At 43.9% G+C, this 15,789-nt stretch overlaps 1 protein-coding gene across 11 annotated transcripts in view; it reads right to left on the bottom strand.

Moving 5' to 3' along the window:
- QRICH1 (glutamine rich 1) overlaps positions 1-15,789 on the bottom strand; it is a 44,166-nt gene that overhangs the window by 7,052 nt on the left and 21,325 nt on the right. For all 11 annotated transcript variants that reach the window (XM_073350857.1, XM_073350859.1, XM_073350855.2 and 8 more), the window contains 6 exons: positions 11,382-12,395; positions 6,559-6,736; positions 5,204-5,358; positions 4,190-4,304; positions 1,231-1,339; positions 487-638 (listed from right to left, as the gene is read on the bottom strand). In XM_073350857.1, coding sequence (XP_073206958.1) covers positions 487-638; positions 1,231-1,339; positions 4,190-4,304; positions 5,204-5,358; positions 6,559-6,736; positions 11,382-12,395 — 1,723 coding nt within the window. The remainder of the gene's footprint in view (positions 1-486; positions 639-1,230; positions 1,340-4,189; positions 4,305-5,203; positions 5,359-6,558; positions 6,737-11,381; positions 12,396-15,789) is intronic.

Below are 15,789 nucleotides of genomic sequence, written 5' to 3'. Positions count from 1 at the left end.
AAAGGCAGGAAGTCTGGTTAAATGAAATGCCAGTACCTGAGCCAGTGGAAGCCTGGGTCAACAGGCCATATTCTACCTCTAAACTCCATGAACGTTCCCAGGAGTCAAGGGCTTTCATGGAGAGAAGAGAACAAGGCTCCACTCTTAGTACTCTCTTTGCTCAGAGACCCCTGCATCGCAACAGTGCCTCTGCCTGGGAGAGTTGGACTGGAAACCAATCCCCAACCTGTCTGCTGGGAGGCTTGTGTGCCTCACAGCCACTCAAGCCTAGGTCAGAAGACATCATGTGCTCACAGAACACACAGATGCGCTTTATCTCTGATCACTGAGCTACTGGGGGAGGATCTTATTGTCAAAAACATTGATTTCTTGCACCCCACCTGAAGGCACCTGCAAGGCTCTTCATAAAACTAGTACAAACAGACCAGGTCAGTCAATCCCAGACATTCTCAAGAAGGCTTGCTTCTCCTCTCATGTACACTTTACCTTTCTGGCCTGTCTGGTGTATACCAAGTGCCTTCAGATACCGGATACTCGTGCTCTTATCCTTGGGATTGGAAGGGTTCTTCTTGGTCTGCCTCAAGACCTTGGAGAAGGCCAACTTCATGTGCTGGTCTACCGTTTTCAACAGGAAGTACCTGAGCAGCGAGAAGAGGACACAGGACATTTATGGGGCAAACAAAGCCTTACTTAGCCTTTCATCTGACAGTGAAGTGGTGATCTTTACTGTCTATGAGCCAGCCAGGGTTCAAACCAGCATTTGAAAGTCAGGTGGTATTCTGAGCAGTAGAACACAAGAAAAGGCAGATGCAAGTCCAGGTTTCTCTTTGTTAGTTCACTTCCTTGTTTCACTGCATGTAATTTCTTGTATAAAGGGACTGCTCTGGGATTTGCTCCCATGTCCGGTTTCAGAGTAACAGCTGTGTTAGTCTGTATTCACAAAAAGAAAAGGAGTACTTGTGGCACCTTAGAGACTAACCAATTTATTTGAGCATAAGCTTTCGTGAGCTACAGCTCACTTCATCGGATGAAGTGAGCTGTAGCTCACGAAAGCTTATGCTCAAATTGGTTAGTCTCTAAGGTGCCACAAGTACTCCTTTTCTTTTTGCTCCCATGTCCCTAACCATTAAAAAGCAATGGCCACATCTTAGTCCAATACAGTTTCCTGTCAGTCCTCTCAAGGATGCTGGAAGTTCCTTGGCTTTTAAATCAACTGCCCCAAATACTTACTTTGTGTTAAAAAACATCAGCGTAGTGAGCAAGGTGGAAGGGGAGTGAGCTCCCAGTTGCTTGCACTCCCACAGCATCTCTTCTGTTACATGGCTGGGGAGGACATAACCTGCAACAATCAGAAGTCAGCATCACCGACCAAGTTACAATATGAACACAAGAGGCACTTTCAGGGATACATACTATAAAAAGAGATTCCTTGGGGAAGGGAAAACAGATTAATTCTCCCATTTCAGAGTTGCTCATTTTTATATCAACCTTTAATCAGCAAGAGTGAGCAAGCTGATGGAATGGAACAAATTGAGCTGTTGGCCTTATGTGCATCCTCAGTCAACGTACAGAGTCAAAACACACTATTTGGAGGTGTCCACTCTTTTGATTTTCCCTTGTACAGAAGAGTAATTCTTCACTCCAAACACTTAGATACACAGCACCACCACAAACAGTATGAACCCCAGAGCTCATGCAATGGCACAGAGAATAAAGAATAAATCAAACAGGCAGAGGGAAAAAGAGGATCTGAAATCCACCACACTACTTAAGCAGACGTATCTGAACACAAATGTAAAACGGATTGACAGATGATCAGACCAAACTAAGAGCAAGAGGAATAAAAATCTGAAAAAACAGATTTGTTCCCTGAAAATGTGATCCTTTAGTTCTCATGTGAATAGGTGTAATCTTCCCTACTGCAGCAACGGCATAAAGGAACAGACCTTGCATGAACAAGTTGACACTCCCATGTACACAGTGAAGCCCACACCCCCCCCAACCCTACTCTGAATGAAGGGTATAATATTCAGAAGTTTTTGGCTGCAACATCTCCAAGGCTCTGCCTAAAAGCACCCACAAATAGATTCCAAAATCCACTAAGCTTCAGAACAAGCCAAGCCTTAGGGCAAATCTCTGGTTTTATCACTTGAAGCTGCTCTAGTTTCTCATCAGTGGCACTCAAAGCAAAATGCATTGCCAATTCAGATCAGATCGCCTGCCTCATGAATACCAGAGGTAAGCCACTAGGAGGTAGTATAAGAACATAATAATGGCCAGACTAGGTCAAACCAAAGGTCCATCTAGTTCAGTATCCTGTCTTCCGACAATGGCCAATGCCAGGCGCCCCAGAGGGAATGAACAGAACAGGTAATCATCAAGTGATCCATCCCGTTGCCCATTCCCAGCTTCTGACAAACAGAGGCTTAGGGACACCATCCCTGCCCATCCTGGCTAATAGCCATTGATGGACTTATCTTCCATGAACTTACCTAGTTCTTTTTTGAACCCTGTTATAGTCTTGGCCTTCACAACATCCTCTGGCAAGGAGTTCCACAGGTTGACTGTGCATTGTATGAAGAAATACTTTCTTGTGTTTGTTTTAAACCTGCCGCCTATTAATTTCCTTTGGTGACCCCTAGTTCTTGTGTTATGAGAAGGAGTAAATAACACTTCCTTATTTACCTTCTCCACACCAGTCATGATTTTACAGACCTCTACCATATCCCCCCCTTAATTGTTCCTTTTCCAAGCTGAAAAGTCTGAATCTTATTAATCTCTCCTCATATGGAAGCTGTTCCTTACCTCTAATAACTTCTGTCACCCTTTTCTGAACATTTTCCAATTCCAATATATTTTTTGAGATGGGGCAACCACGTCTGCATGCAGTATTCAAGACACAGGCGTATCAAGAATTTATATATCAGCAATATGGTATTTTCTGTCTTGTCTCTCCCTTTCTTAAATGATTCCTAACATTCTGTTCGCTTTTGACTGCCGCTGCACACTGAGTGGATGTTTTCAGAGAACTATTCACAATGACTCCAAGCTCTCTCTCGAGTGGTAACAATTTAGACCCCATCATTTTATATGTATAGTTGGGATTCTGTTTTCCAATGTGAATATTTTGTATTTATCAACGTCGAATTTCATCTGCCATTTATGAATCCATCTCTGCTCAACAACTCATGCATTCCTTAGAAGGGGCATCAACCCCACACTCCCAACATCCGAAAGATTAACCAGTTCTCAGAACCCCTTAAAGAGTAAGTTAAATGGTACACAGAGTCAAGCCTAACTAAACCCTTAAAAAAGAAGTCAGGATGGGAGTCTGGTGCACAAAACCCTCTAAAATATTTGTACTTATTGCAGGCTTTGGAGAACTTCCCTCCCCGCTCAGTGAAACTTAAGGAATGTTCCTCTGCTCAAGTGTTTCTTCAGATCAGTTTCTAGTTCAGGAGTGGGCAAACTTTTTGGACTGAGGGCCATATCTGTGTATAGAAATTGTATGGTGGGCCATGAATGCTCCCAAAATTGGGGATTAGGGTTCGGGGGGGGGAAGGCTGAGGAGTTGGGGGTTTGGAGGGCGCTCCAGGCTGGGACCAAGGGGTTTGGAGGGCGCTCCAGGCTGGGACCAAGGGGTTTGGAGGGCGCTCCAGGCTGGGACCAAGGGGTTTGGGGCATGGGAGGGGGTCAGGGGCAGGCTCTGGGCGGCGCTTACCTCAAGCTGCTCCCAGAAACAGCAGCATGTCCCTACTCCAGCTTCTATGCAGAGGCACAGCCAGGTGGCTCTGCATGCTGCCCTGCATGCAGGCTCCGCCCCTGCAGCTCCCATTGGCTGTGGTTTCTGGCCAATGGGAGCTCTGGGGGTGGCGCTTGGGGTGGGGGCAGCATGCAAAGCCCCTTGGCTGCCCCTACGTGTAGGAGCCAGAGTGGAGACATGCTGCTGCTTCCGGGAGCCATGTGGAGTGGGGCAAGCCCCAGACTCCACTTCCCAGTGGGAGCTCAAGGGCCAGATTAAAAACATCTGGAAGGCCGGATGTGGCCCCCAGGCCGTAGTTTGCCCATCTCTGTTCTAATCACAGCTTTCAGAAACACGACGACACCAGCAAGCTTAAAGCTCTCTCAAATCCCACCCCTACCCCAGCATGTGAGAGGCCCCTTCCTAAAGCAGAGAAAAGGTGCTTACCAAGAGGGGTGACCCGGGGCTGTACATCCTTGAGAACTTCATGTAACCACTCGGTAAACCGTATATAATAGAGATCTGAGAAAATGTCATCTACTCGTCCGTTTTCAAAGAGATACTGAAAAAGACATTCACAACACAGTCTGATATAATGGCATCAAGCAAACTCCGGCAGAGGACCTCTCTCTTTGGGATGGAATGAGCCCCCTCCCAGGCTCAAGGCCCAGGCACTAGTCAGGCTTATGTATTTCCTGTGTTATTGTAGTCGTCGTTTGCTGGGGAGGTTCCACAGAGTGCACCTTGGAGAGTACAAATACCCCTGTACTGATGACAGTGCACCAGAAAAAAATCAAAAATCAATCAATTACGGCTGCATGAGTGGATAACAAAAAAGAGGAAGAGTCTTAAAAGCAAAGGTGGCTGGCCCTCAGCTATTTACAAAAGGATGAGTTTATTTGAAATTTTACATTTAAATTATTGCCCTGCATGCACTGGGATTGTTTCTTTAGGGTACAAATATCCTTTCACTTTATTGAATAAAAGAAAAATACTGTTGCAAACCCAGATTCTTTCTTCTCTATACCAAGCAATAAGCCTCCATTCACAGTTCAGGCAAGTCAAAGCTGAAACACTGATTTTAAGCAGGACAGACTAGGTCTAGAGCATTACACTCTGCTTGGAAAAACTTTCCCATTAAATTCTCACCACATTATTTCATTCCATTAATAGCAACTATTTTGTTTTTAATTGCATGCTGGTATCCCTTTAAAAAATCCTCCCTCCAACTGTCCACTCTTAAAGTTGCATGTTCCATCAAACACAGAAGAGGTTTCCCAAATTCATTCACTATTCCATATATAAAACAAAGCTGGAGAGCTTGAAATTAATAGCAACTGCCACCATCATTCTAGGTCTTACAAAGAGAAAGCTACCTACAAACACTGTCTGATCACAGCATATGCAGTTTTGTTGCGTGCACCCTACATAAAATAAGAAGAAAGAAATAAGAGATCCTACCTTCTGAATACACAGGAAGATATAGTAGAGTACATCTGGATCGTATGGTTCGCCTTCACCATTGCGAGCTTCTCGTGTCATCAAGCATAGCCCATAATTCAACTCAGCCACAGCAGAGGAGATGAGATCTTCCTGGAATCTCAGCAGCTGGCGTCCTGCAAAGCAAAAATGTCATGATGAATTTGCTTAAAAAAAGCAGACTCCATTTTTCAAGCATAATCTTCCATTTCACTACTGTCCACCCCTCCCTCCCAATATGCTCTCCCCACTTCTGAACAGCTCCCATAGCACATCATATGCCCCACCATAAGATCAACAGTGGGAGCAATGGAGACCTTAAGCATCCATAAATCAACTCGGAAGCAGAGAAAGACATTTAGAGAAAACTGACACCAGCACCACTCATTCTACATGAAGATCATCTCCTATATTATCCACAATGAAACATTTTTCCTACAGCAATGGGAAAGCCAGAAAAAAAAATATAACAGCATTTGCTGATTCATTAAGTAGCTGGTGTATGGGGCTATTTTGTTCCTGTAACTCATCCATCTGCGGCCACCAAACTACGTTCCTGAGCTAGTAGCTCAATATGGAACACAAATACTTCTTGGAACGTTTCATGATGCAGCTGGCAAAGAAACCATTCTTAGGCTTGGAAGGATTAGATTTTTATTTGGTAAATGTCGGTTTCACTGTACACAGACAAACTAATGAAAAATATTTCCATTGATAATCATTGAAATTTACAGGTAAGCAGCATTTCATACTTTGAGTTTGATTTAAGGATATTATTTGTGTATGCTTTAACATGATGTTGACAATTTGTGTTTAATGGTTGAAAAGTTATTTTTTTGAATCTCAATGACTACTGTTATTAAATAATTACTGTGCTGTGCCCCCCAGGATTTCTTACAACTGTGAAAGTTAAAAAAAATATTAAAATAAATAAAATAAATAAAAATTAGGGAAAAACACTTTACAATAATCAATATTATCCTTTAAAGTTTTATAGATACAGAAGTTCAATTCTGCCAAGCCTAACCATTACACTGTGACAAATTGAACTTGAGATCCCAAACTACAATCACCACTCAAACCAGAAGAGTTTTCCTAACAAAAGAGATGGAACATTGCAGTGGTTCTGCTGAACAGGAAAATGATCCTTGAAATCAGGGTAGAAGGAAGGGTTGAGAGAGATTTGGACCTTAGGAAAACTAGATAGGTAGCTCTAGTCTGAACCAAGTGTAGTCTTGTTTCATTTGCTACCTGATCCCTACTTGAAACCAACTTCTAGTGGTGAAAACCTGGAGTAAAACATACCATGCCAGATAACCCCCTCCCCTGACACTTACTGCCAATAGGGGCTAGCCTGTTCTGAGACTCCTTTTCCAGCTCTGCATTCTTGGTCTGTGCCCAGCTTTTCCACACGTCGAGCCCTTCTTCTGGCTTCAGGGAGTTCGGAAGCAAGAGTTCAGGTGAAGGCTGAGGCTGTGGCTGTGGCTCCACTTCAGCTACCTGAACAGTTTGAGCCTGTGAAAGAAAACCACTTCTAGTCAGGTTTCCTTCGAGATGCAACAAGGAAACCAAAACAGGACATTTCTTCTTTGCCTCATTTTTCTTGTCTTGGAGCACCATCTCCTCACTCCCAGTAGTGAATGTTGCCATGATGACTAGCAACTCACTCATATCTCAGTGACAGGCATGGTATATAAACCTAAAAGGAGGACTTTAGTGTCATATCAGTGATCATGCGTGAACAACCCAAAATATTCTCTGATCCCCAAGACCAGCTCATTTTCACTTCAGGCAGGTATTTTGAAAAGCCTCCAGTCCATTCCATGTGGGTAGTTTAAACCAGTATTGCAAAATTTTCCAGAAGAAGTGTTCCCAGCCATTCATCCAGATCATAAAGATCATTTATATTTTACTTACGCATGCACACAGAGGCAAATAATTTTCACCAAAGGTAAAGAACTTTACAGGACACAGATCCTCTCAGAGTAATTTTTTCCTCTATTCATGAACAGAATGGGTGAATCTATTGATTTATCAGGTCCTTTTAGCTTCATCACTTTTTCCCTGGTTGACAGGGGACAGTTAGCATAAACAGTGTTTCAAAAACCATTGTATTAGATGTAGAGTTAACAGCAGAACAGCGCATGCTGAGGATTGGTCTCAGAAGCCAGGTATTTGGAGCTTTGAGAGAGAAAGGCTGCCCTCTAGTGGGAAACAGTAGCAAGGTGGCAACACTTTTTTTAAAAAAAAAAAATAAACTTTTCAGTTCTATTCTATCAGAAGGGCATCTTCTCTCCACTTTACCAGCTATGTTCTACAGTTGCCAGTAGTCCTCTTCTTTTTGCGGATACAGACTAACACGGCTGCTACTCTGAAACCTGTCTTTATTCTGAAGCAATTAACACACAAAAACAGTTGCAACACTGTTATAATCCCAGGTGCACAACAGACCACTAGAAAAGCCAGGCTCTAGCTACCTTAGAACATACAGGTACATTGTGGTGTCCTGTTGACAGCCTACTCCATCCTTATCCTGAAAGAATAGGATGCTTGTGTCAGTTTCACCTATTTACATGAAGGAGCAGCTAGAGAACAGAGACACCATGCAATCTACATAGGGATATCTACCACCTTTAATATGGTCCCTCTTTAAAAAGGCAGATAATGTGAAAATCTCCATTTCATCTGTCAATTGCCAAGTGTCTCAGAATTGCATATTGTTACCTTATGAATAGGTTTTTTCATATTTAGTGACACTCAAATCACTGATACTAAAATGCCAGGCAATTTCACTAACAATTCAGGATACTGCTTCCAACCTACAGAAAAACTAGCTGCTAATCTATGCATGTATTCTGGAAAACATCACAGCATCTATTGGGAAGTTTAACAAAAACACGGCAAGAGGAGTCTTCCCTTGACAATAGGGCCCCAGAGTCAAAGCTTTGTCACCACAAGCGGCAGACATTATTTCACAACATGGTGCCCTATGTGCAGTCAGTCACTCCAACCTGTTCATCCAGCACCACCTATGCAAGTTGACCCTTGTTTACAAGCAGTACAGGAAGGGATACACTTAATCCCCTTCTACACTTCCTCCTCCTCATACAGAGCTTTTGTATTTACTTGAACTGAAAGCTAATAGGATTCAGACAAAGCTTTAATTGTTCATTTGATTAAGGGCTGTATTCTCATCTCATTTACCTTGAAAATTTACAAGTGAGGGATTCTTAGCCAATACAGGGCCCCCTTTTCACATCCACTCCCATCAGAGAAGGGAAAAGGCAAGTTAAAAGGGGAGCCACATGCACTGGAAGAGTTGCTACAATTAAGATAATAAATTCCTTGATTTGGTATCACCAAAAAAAAAAAAATTAAAAAAAAAAATCACTCAAAGTATGTTTGCGGACGTGCTTTCCTTTGGAAGTCTCGTTCTTGTGAAGCTCCACAGAACTATGGTGAATACAATGCAAGGTTTACAAGGGAGAAATCCACAGCATTACCCATCAATGAAAAGCAAGTCTGCTAAAGGCACAAACCCTGTAATAATCTCAGATATGAGTTTTTAGACAGACTGAGTGCATCCCCGTGTCAGCTCTCCTGCATCACCTGCTGTTTACACAACAGCACCTATATTACAGAAAGTGGAGCTAGGGCAGAATCTGAGACCAAGTCCTTTAATTGAAGGGGCTCTGCTTTTACCATCAGGGCAGACAGGGATGAAGCTTAACTTGACAAACAAACAACGGTCTTGGGGAAAGAGAGCTCAGGGGCGAGGCACGGCCTCCACATTTGCAGACCGACTTCTTGAATGCTGTCTCCTTGCTCCCCATGAAATGATAAAGTTTTCACTGCCACTTAGTCTAGCAGAAGAAGAGCACTGGCTATCTTCCTGCGAGTACCTCACAATCACTCTCAGTCTGAGGGCTGGCAATCAGGCTGGGGTAAAAAGCAATTTCCAGTGCAGTGAACTGATTGACATGCTTCTATTTTTCCTTACTCATGAACAACATACCAGCCCAGCCAGCAGCTAGACGGTTCGGGGGGCGGCATATCAATGCTGCAGAAGCAGGTGAATGGGGAGTACAAAGTACTGGGAAAAGCTCTGGGTTCTGAGGAGTTCATTCCACAGCAGTAGCAAGTTAAACTCCTCATGATACTCCTACAGCAGCAAAGGGCATTCAGAAGGACCCACCCTTTCCTTCCCAGTAATAATCTAATCGGATAACTCTACAGGTGGGCCTCAGGACAGGCCCAAAAGGACAGAGATTTAGTCATCCTGGCAGCTTTATCACCCTTCCTCTAAAATGGAAGACTGAATTCTGACTTGCCTAGAAATTCCTGGCACTAGAGGGGACACACTACTCCCCAGCAGACCAAGAAGGTACAATTAGTAGTAAACAGCCAACATTGCTATTAGGTGTGCTATACCGCTATGCAGAGGAATGCAAAGTAGAAGTAGGGAGGTGTTATTACTCCTGTAGGAGGGGTTAGTCAGACCATTACTGAAACACTGCTTCCAGTTCTTGGGTTCACACTTCCAAAAGATGTCAACAAATAGGACAGAGTTCAGAAGAGAGCTACAAGACTGACTAGAGATCTGGAAAAATCTACCTTACAGGGAGAGGCTAAAGCAGCTCAACCTATTAGTTTCTCCAACAGAAGGTTAAGAGGTGACTTGATCACGGTCTAAAGTAACTACATGGGAGGCTGGGGGAGACTGGATATCAGAGGCTCTGTAATCTAGCAGATGAAGGCAGAACATCCAATGGCTAGAAGCTGAAGCTAAACAAATTTAGACCAGAAATAAGGCAGGTTTTAATGAGGGTAATTAACCACTAGAACTTACTGAGAGATGTGGTGGGTTCTTTTAAATCAAGACTGGATATCCTTTTAAAAAGATACTCTACCTCAACCAGAAGTTATAGGACTGATGTAGGAATCACTTGGTGAAATTCTATGGCCTGTGTTATGCAGGATGTCAGATAAAGATTAATTAAAATGATCCCTTCTGACCTTAAAACCTATGGGTGAAATCCTAGCTTCACTGCAGTGAGTGGAAAAACTCCTATTTACTTCAATAGAGCCTGGATTTCATCCTATGAAAACCACAGAGGCATACGGCTATTAGTCTGATACCTAGCAAGAAGGAAGGGATATTCCCACCACCACGTGCATTATGGAATTAAGGTTGCAGTCAAGTTTAAATTATTTTTTAAATGCTGCTTTCTTGCTTTTGTTACTAGCATCTTAAGTTTTAAAAATCTTCTCTAAAAACATTTATGCTGGTGGATTTTTGGGCATGGGTTTTGCAATTCAGTTAGTGACATACTAGTCACTTTCTTGTTCTCGTGGACTACCACAATGTTCAGAGCGGGCATTGTCTGTATGCGTGTAGTAACAGACATTTACATACAAAAGGATTTATGAAATTTAAAAAAGCTAAAACATAAAAATGTTTTTCAAGAGGTTCGGCTCTGAGGCTCCCCTATTTCCCTGTAAAGACAGCAATATTTTTGGCCACTGTGTACACCAAGCACTCTAAAAAAAGACACTGTTTAAATTAAATTAGTTTCCAGTTCTCATTCATATGGCGTCTGTATTCCTGCACACCAGGCATTGACTAGAAACAGGGCATGGCGCAGAGACAGACTGGTACATCTGATCATCAGTGAGATGTGTTTCATCAGCTGACCAGCCATCAAACCCTCAGCTCTCTGTCAAGTGTCTTGCGCTACTCTGAGCGGAGTGATTCAAAGTGACTGGTGAAGTGGCTAGCGTCTGGTGTATCACATTAGTTCCACTGCGGTGGGGCTCTAACTATTCCAATAGAGTAACTAGAACAGCTCAGAACATTAACTCAGCACAGGAGAATACTGAACTATTAAGAATACCTGCTACAAGTATACTGCCTCATTTACACTAGAGGCCAGAACAGCAGTTTCACCTTCTGATTCTTGCCATAATCATGCCCCTGTCCAAAGTGACTGACGTGACACAAATGCACAGCTGGGGACTGGTCAAATGCTCAGTGTCACACATGTAATATTTAGAAGGATCCTATGAAGCACAGGATACCTGACAGACAGCATCTCTCTTCCCACACCATCAACATGTCATTAAAATCAAGGGCAGGCATAACGGAAGCAGTTTTACTCACAGAACAAGTCACTTGGAGCTGCTGCTGCTGCCCCTGCTCTTGGGGTGTGGGCTGCTGTTGCTGCTGCGGGTCCCATATGTGCACCGTCTGAGCTGTATTCTGGTATGTCCCTGCCACGGCCTGCACTGCCACTGGAATGTGGATGTTGCCATTCATGAACTGTGCTGGAAAGAGTGAGTTAGCGATAGTTTGCACCACTTCCTCCTGTGAGTTTTTCACTACAGATGCACCTCCCACCATCTTATCCTTGTCATCCTCCAGCTTCACAGCAGCCAGTGTTGTTGGCGAGCCACTGACGTGGACAGCATTGTAGGCCTCCTGGGGGATGGCGATGTGGGTTATATTTTGCTGCTGAAGGTCACCACGTGGCTGAGCTGAGTAAACAGGGATGGTCCAAGTCTCTCCAGTGGGGCTAGTAATGGTCCCAGTGGCACTGTATAGGTGAGCACTGTCCACTGTTAATAAGTCCGGCCTTAAAGATACATAACTCTGCTGCTGGCCTTGAGGAATGGCCAACACTGTGGCAACTGGCTGCCCTGAAATAGCATATGACACAGTAATAGGCATATCTACTTTACGCTTCTTCACTGGCTGAAGGACACTAGCAGTGCTGATCCGCCGTTCGCCTTCCCGTGGTGAGCCTTGCTGAGAAGGTGGAGGGGACAGTGCCCCAACTGTCTGGATCTGGATCTGCTGGCTACCAGCAATGGCCTGTCCAGAGACAAGCTGGGCCTGGATCTGCTGGTGCTGTATGTGCTCCTCCTGGATCTCAGTGGCCTGGATCTGCTGGGCAGTCTGTACATGCTGCACCTGGATTTGAGCTGCTTGCAGCTGAGATGGGCTAGGGCTCTGAAGAGACTGACTCTGTATTGTCTGGGATGCCTGCTGCTGTGCCTGGCCTTGGATCTGAACTTGGACCTGTATTGGCTGCTCTGAGGCTTGGTGGACAGTGAGCTGGGGAGAGAGCTGCTGGGCAGAGACCTGTTGCGGGGACTGCTGGACCTGGACTTGTACCTGTAACAGCAAAGATTCAATAGTTAATGCTCATACACAAGAACTTTAGTTCAATGGTGACACCATGAACAGACAATACGCTCTATATTCCAGAGCTCTCTGATGTGCTCAGTTTTGTATTAATTTATTATATAATCCTGGTCAACAAGATCCTAGAGGAAGTATAGGAAAAGATAGAGAAGCATCTTGCCCAAGGAGATCTCAAAGGTATCTGACAAAGGGAAGGCAGAGTGAATGCTGGATTTCCTCAGCACAATTCATTGCACTTTTCAATGGAAGAAGTTCACAAACTGTATCACATACCACTTATAGACTGGAGTTGTTTGGGAAAACAGACATCAGGCATCCCAGGAAGCTGAAGAATACCCTTCAGAACTGTCAGCATTGATAGAATGTGCACCATCAGAAATCCAGCCTACCTCATAGCAAATCAACATAAAGTCACGCCTGATGCAAACACATCAGAGAGGTCACGGATTCCGTGATTTTCTGTGACCTCCATAGCGGCAGGCAGCCCCTACACCAGGGGCACTGGCCACTGCTGGGGCAGTCTTGGGCCACTGTGCCCCCGCAGTAGAATTTGGGTGTGAGAGGGGGAAGGGGCACAGGATAGGATGAGAGGGCGCTGGGTGGTGTTTACCTGGGGGCTCCCTGGAAGTGGCGACATCCCCCTTGCTCAGCTGCTAGGCAGAGGCATGGCCAGACAGCTCTGTGCGATGCCTCCACCCAGAGCACTGGCTTTGCAGCTCCCACTGGCCGAAGTTCCCCGCCCCACCCCACCCCACAACTGCTGCTGTGTGCGGGGGGAGTGGGGAGAGGAGGAAGAGGAGGAGAGAAGGGAGGCACAGAGCCAGGTAGAGAGCCAGCAGAGGTCCTGGGCCACGCGCCACCCCAGCAGGAATCCCAGGTCCCCAAGTTTTAGTCACAGGCCGTGAATTTTTGTTTACTGTCCATGATTTTTACTAAAAATACCCATGACTAAAACATAGCCTTAATCATAATGCTTGTGTTAACATTCTTTAATATTCACCTTGCTACAAAATACAAACATTTGACTAACAACTCTCTCCATCTGTAGGATGCTTCAAGAACGAGGTCCTTCGTCCTTCAAGAACGAGGACCTACAGGTCCAATAGGTTTTGTGCCGCGCTCAGTACCCCAAAACCATCATGTCACTTCACACACACAATGGGCACTAACTAAAGTAAATTAGGATAACTCTCTTAAAGGAATGGTATAGTGTTTATACATAAAAACTGAGGTCTACTTACCTAACCTTGGGACTAAGAGTAGCACTAATGAATGGGTATCACATTGGAAGGAACTGCAGACTTCGGACACATTGCGGTTTAAATGAAAGGGACGCTAATAGGGTAAAAATGGCTTTTTGATGTTTTCTTAACTAAGTAATCTTTGCCACAGATTTTCAGAACTGGAGGAATTTTGAGAGTCTAGTTACCTTTTTGTCATTTCCATTTAACTCTGCTTAGACAATAAGAACATGCTCAATTTCACTTTCAGGTTCTCAGGCATTTACACAATACATTGCATAGTCTTGGTTAGAAACAAAGTAGGGGTAGGCAACCTGCGGCACGCGAGCTGATTTTCAGTGGCACTCACACTGCCCGGATCCTGGCCACCAGTCCAGGGGACTCTGCATTTTAATTTAAATTTAAATGAAGCTTCTTAAACATTTTTAAAACCTTATTTACTTTACATATGACAATAGTTTAGTTATATATTATAGACTTATAGAAAACCTTCTAAAAACGTTAAAATGTATGACTGGCATGTGAAACCTTAAATTAGAGTGAATAAATGAAGACTCGGCACACCACTTCTGAAAGGCTGCCAACCCCTGAAATAATGCAAAGGAAGATTTACACCCGAAGAACAATCTTGATTTTTAGTTTAGGAAAAAAGAATCCTACCCTCCTCTTTCTCCTAAAGTTATGGAGCCAAAACTACCCCAAGGTATCACTGCAAGGTTCACCTATGCACTAAGACACCTATCCCTTGTTGAGGAGAAGCAACTTCACACAGACACACTGATGACATTACATTTACTATAGTATCTGGAAGAAGCCCAAAAGAGTACATGCTAACTCCTCTTTTGCCAGTATCACGACTGACAGGAATGTAAGATTCAATTATTCTGATTTTAACAGCTGTAAATACTCTTCCAGGCCTGTCGTTGGCCACGATAGATACTCATTAGATAGTAGGAAAAATTTTCTAACTATAAGGACATTTAAGTACAGGAACAGGTTACCAAGGAAGGTTGTGGAATCTCTCTTGTTGGAGATTTTTAACAAAAAGGTTAGACAAACGTGTGTCCAGGATGGTCTAGGTTTACTTGGTCCCCATCTTGCTGAGGCAGATGGACTAGACAACCTCGAGGTCCCTTCCAACCCTACACTTTTATGAAAGTATGTCATCCTGACTTCCAATCCTCTACTGGCTCCGCACTGCGCCAAATTAAAACCTGTCCTCATCTTCAAGGCTCTTTACAACTTCGCCCCTCCGTACGCATCTGCTCCTGTTACCATGCTGCACCCTCCCCATTGCTCTACCAATTATACTAGCCTTGAATGGCCATTTCTCTGCTTGTTCCACAAACATCCACATGATTCTTTCCCGGCATAAGGGGCTGCATGGAACTCCTCATGTGAGTTAATCTACAAGGCCACCACTCTCTCCTCCCCCAAATCCCACTTCTATGATGTTTAGAAGAAATCAGGGAACCAATGATGGCCATGGAACACATTAGTCAGGGGTAGCGAATTTATTTTAAAGCTTTGATAATCTGGAGCCATCTGGAACTGAGAGCTAAGCTATGTAACTGCATGCTCTTATTTTCCTTATCCTTCCCTCTTATTTGCCTCACCTACCAGATTCAAAATTATCCTGTAAGCTCTTTGGGGCATGGACTGTCATTTGCAAAATGGGGATCTAGCACTGACTTGGGACTTTGTTTCTCACTTTTGTGTTGTGTTGCAGTAGCACCCAAACAGTGATCCTCACCCAAAAAGCCCATTCCCCCAAAAGCTCAGAATTCCAAAAGGTCTTATTAAAATGTTTCAAGGATTCATTTGCAATAACTTAAGAGATGCCATGGAAAACGCAGGTAGACAAGGAGGCATCATTCACAGAACCATTTTTTCAAGTCACCCCCTGTTGAGAAGAGCCGATTCTACTCATAGGAAGTAGAACGAACTTTAAGCGTTCCTACTGCAGGGCTAGAGCAGTGTGAAACACACTAATGCAGATATGGATTTGATATAAAATTTCCTACAAGGTAACAAGAATCATTTGGCCTCTTGCCAACACCACAAGTTAAAGCTACGTCAATGAATGATCTGACCAGGCAGTTAACTGAAATAGATTAAGTCTT

This window comes from Lepidochelys kempii, chromosome 7, assembly GCF_965140285.1.
Source record: "Lepidochelys kempii isolate rLepKem1 chromosome 7, rLepKem1.hap1, whole genome shotgun sequence".
Lineage (NCBI taxonomy): Eukaryota > Metazoa > Chordata > Testudines > Cheloniidae > Lepidochelys > Lepidochelys kempii.
This window is presented reverse-complemented; position numbering and strand designations above follow the sequence as displayed.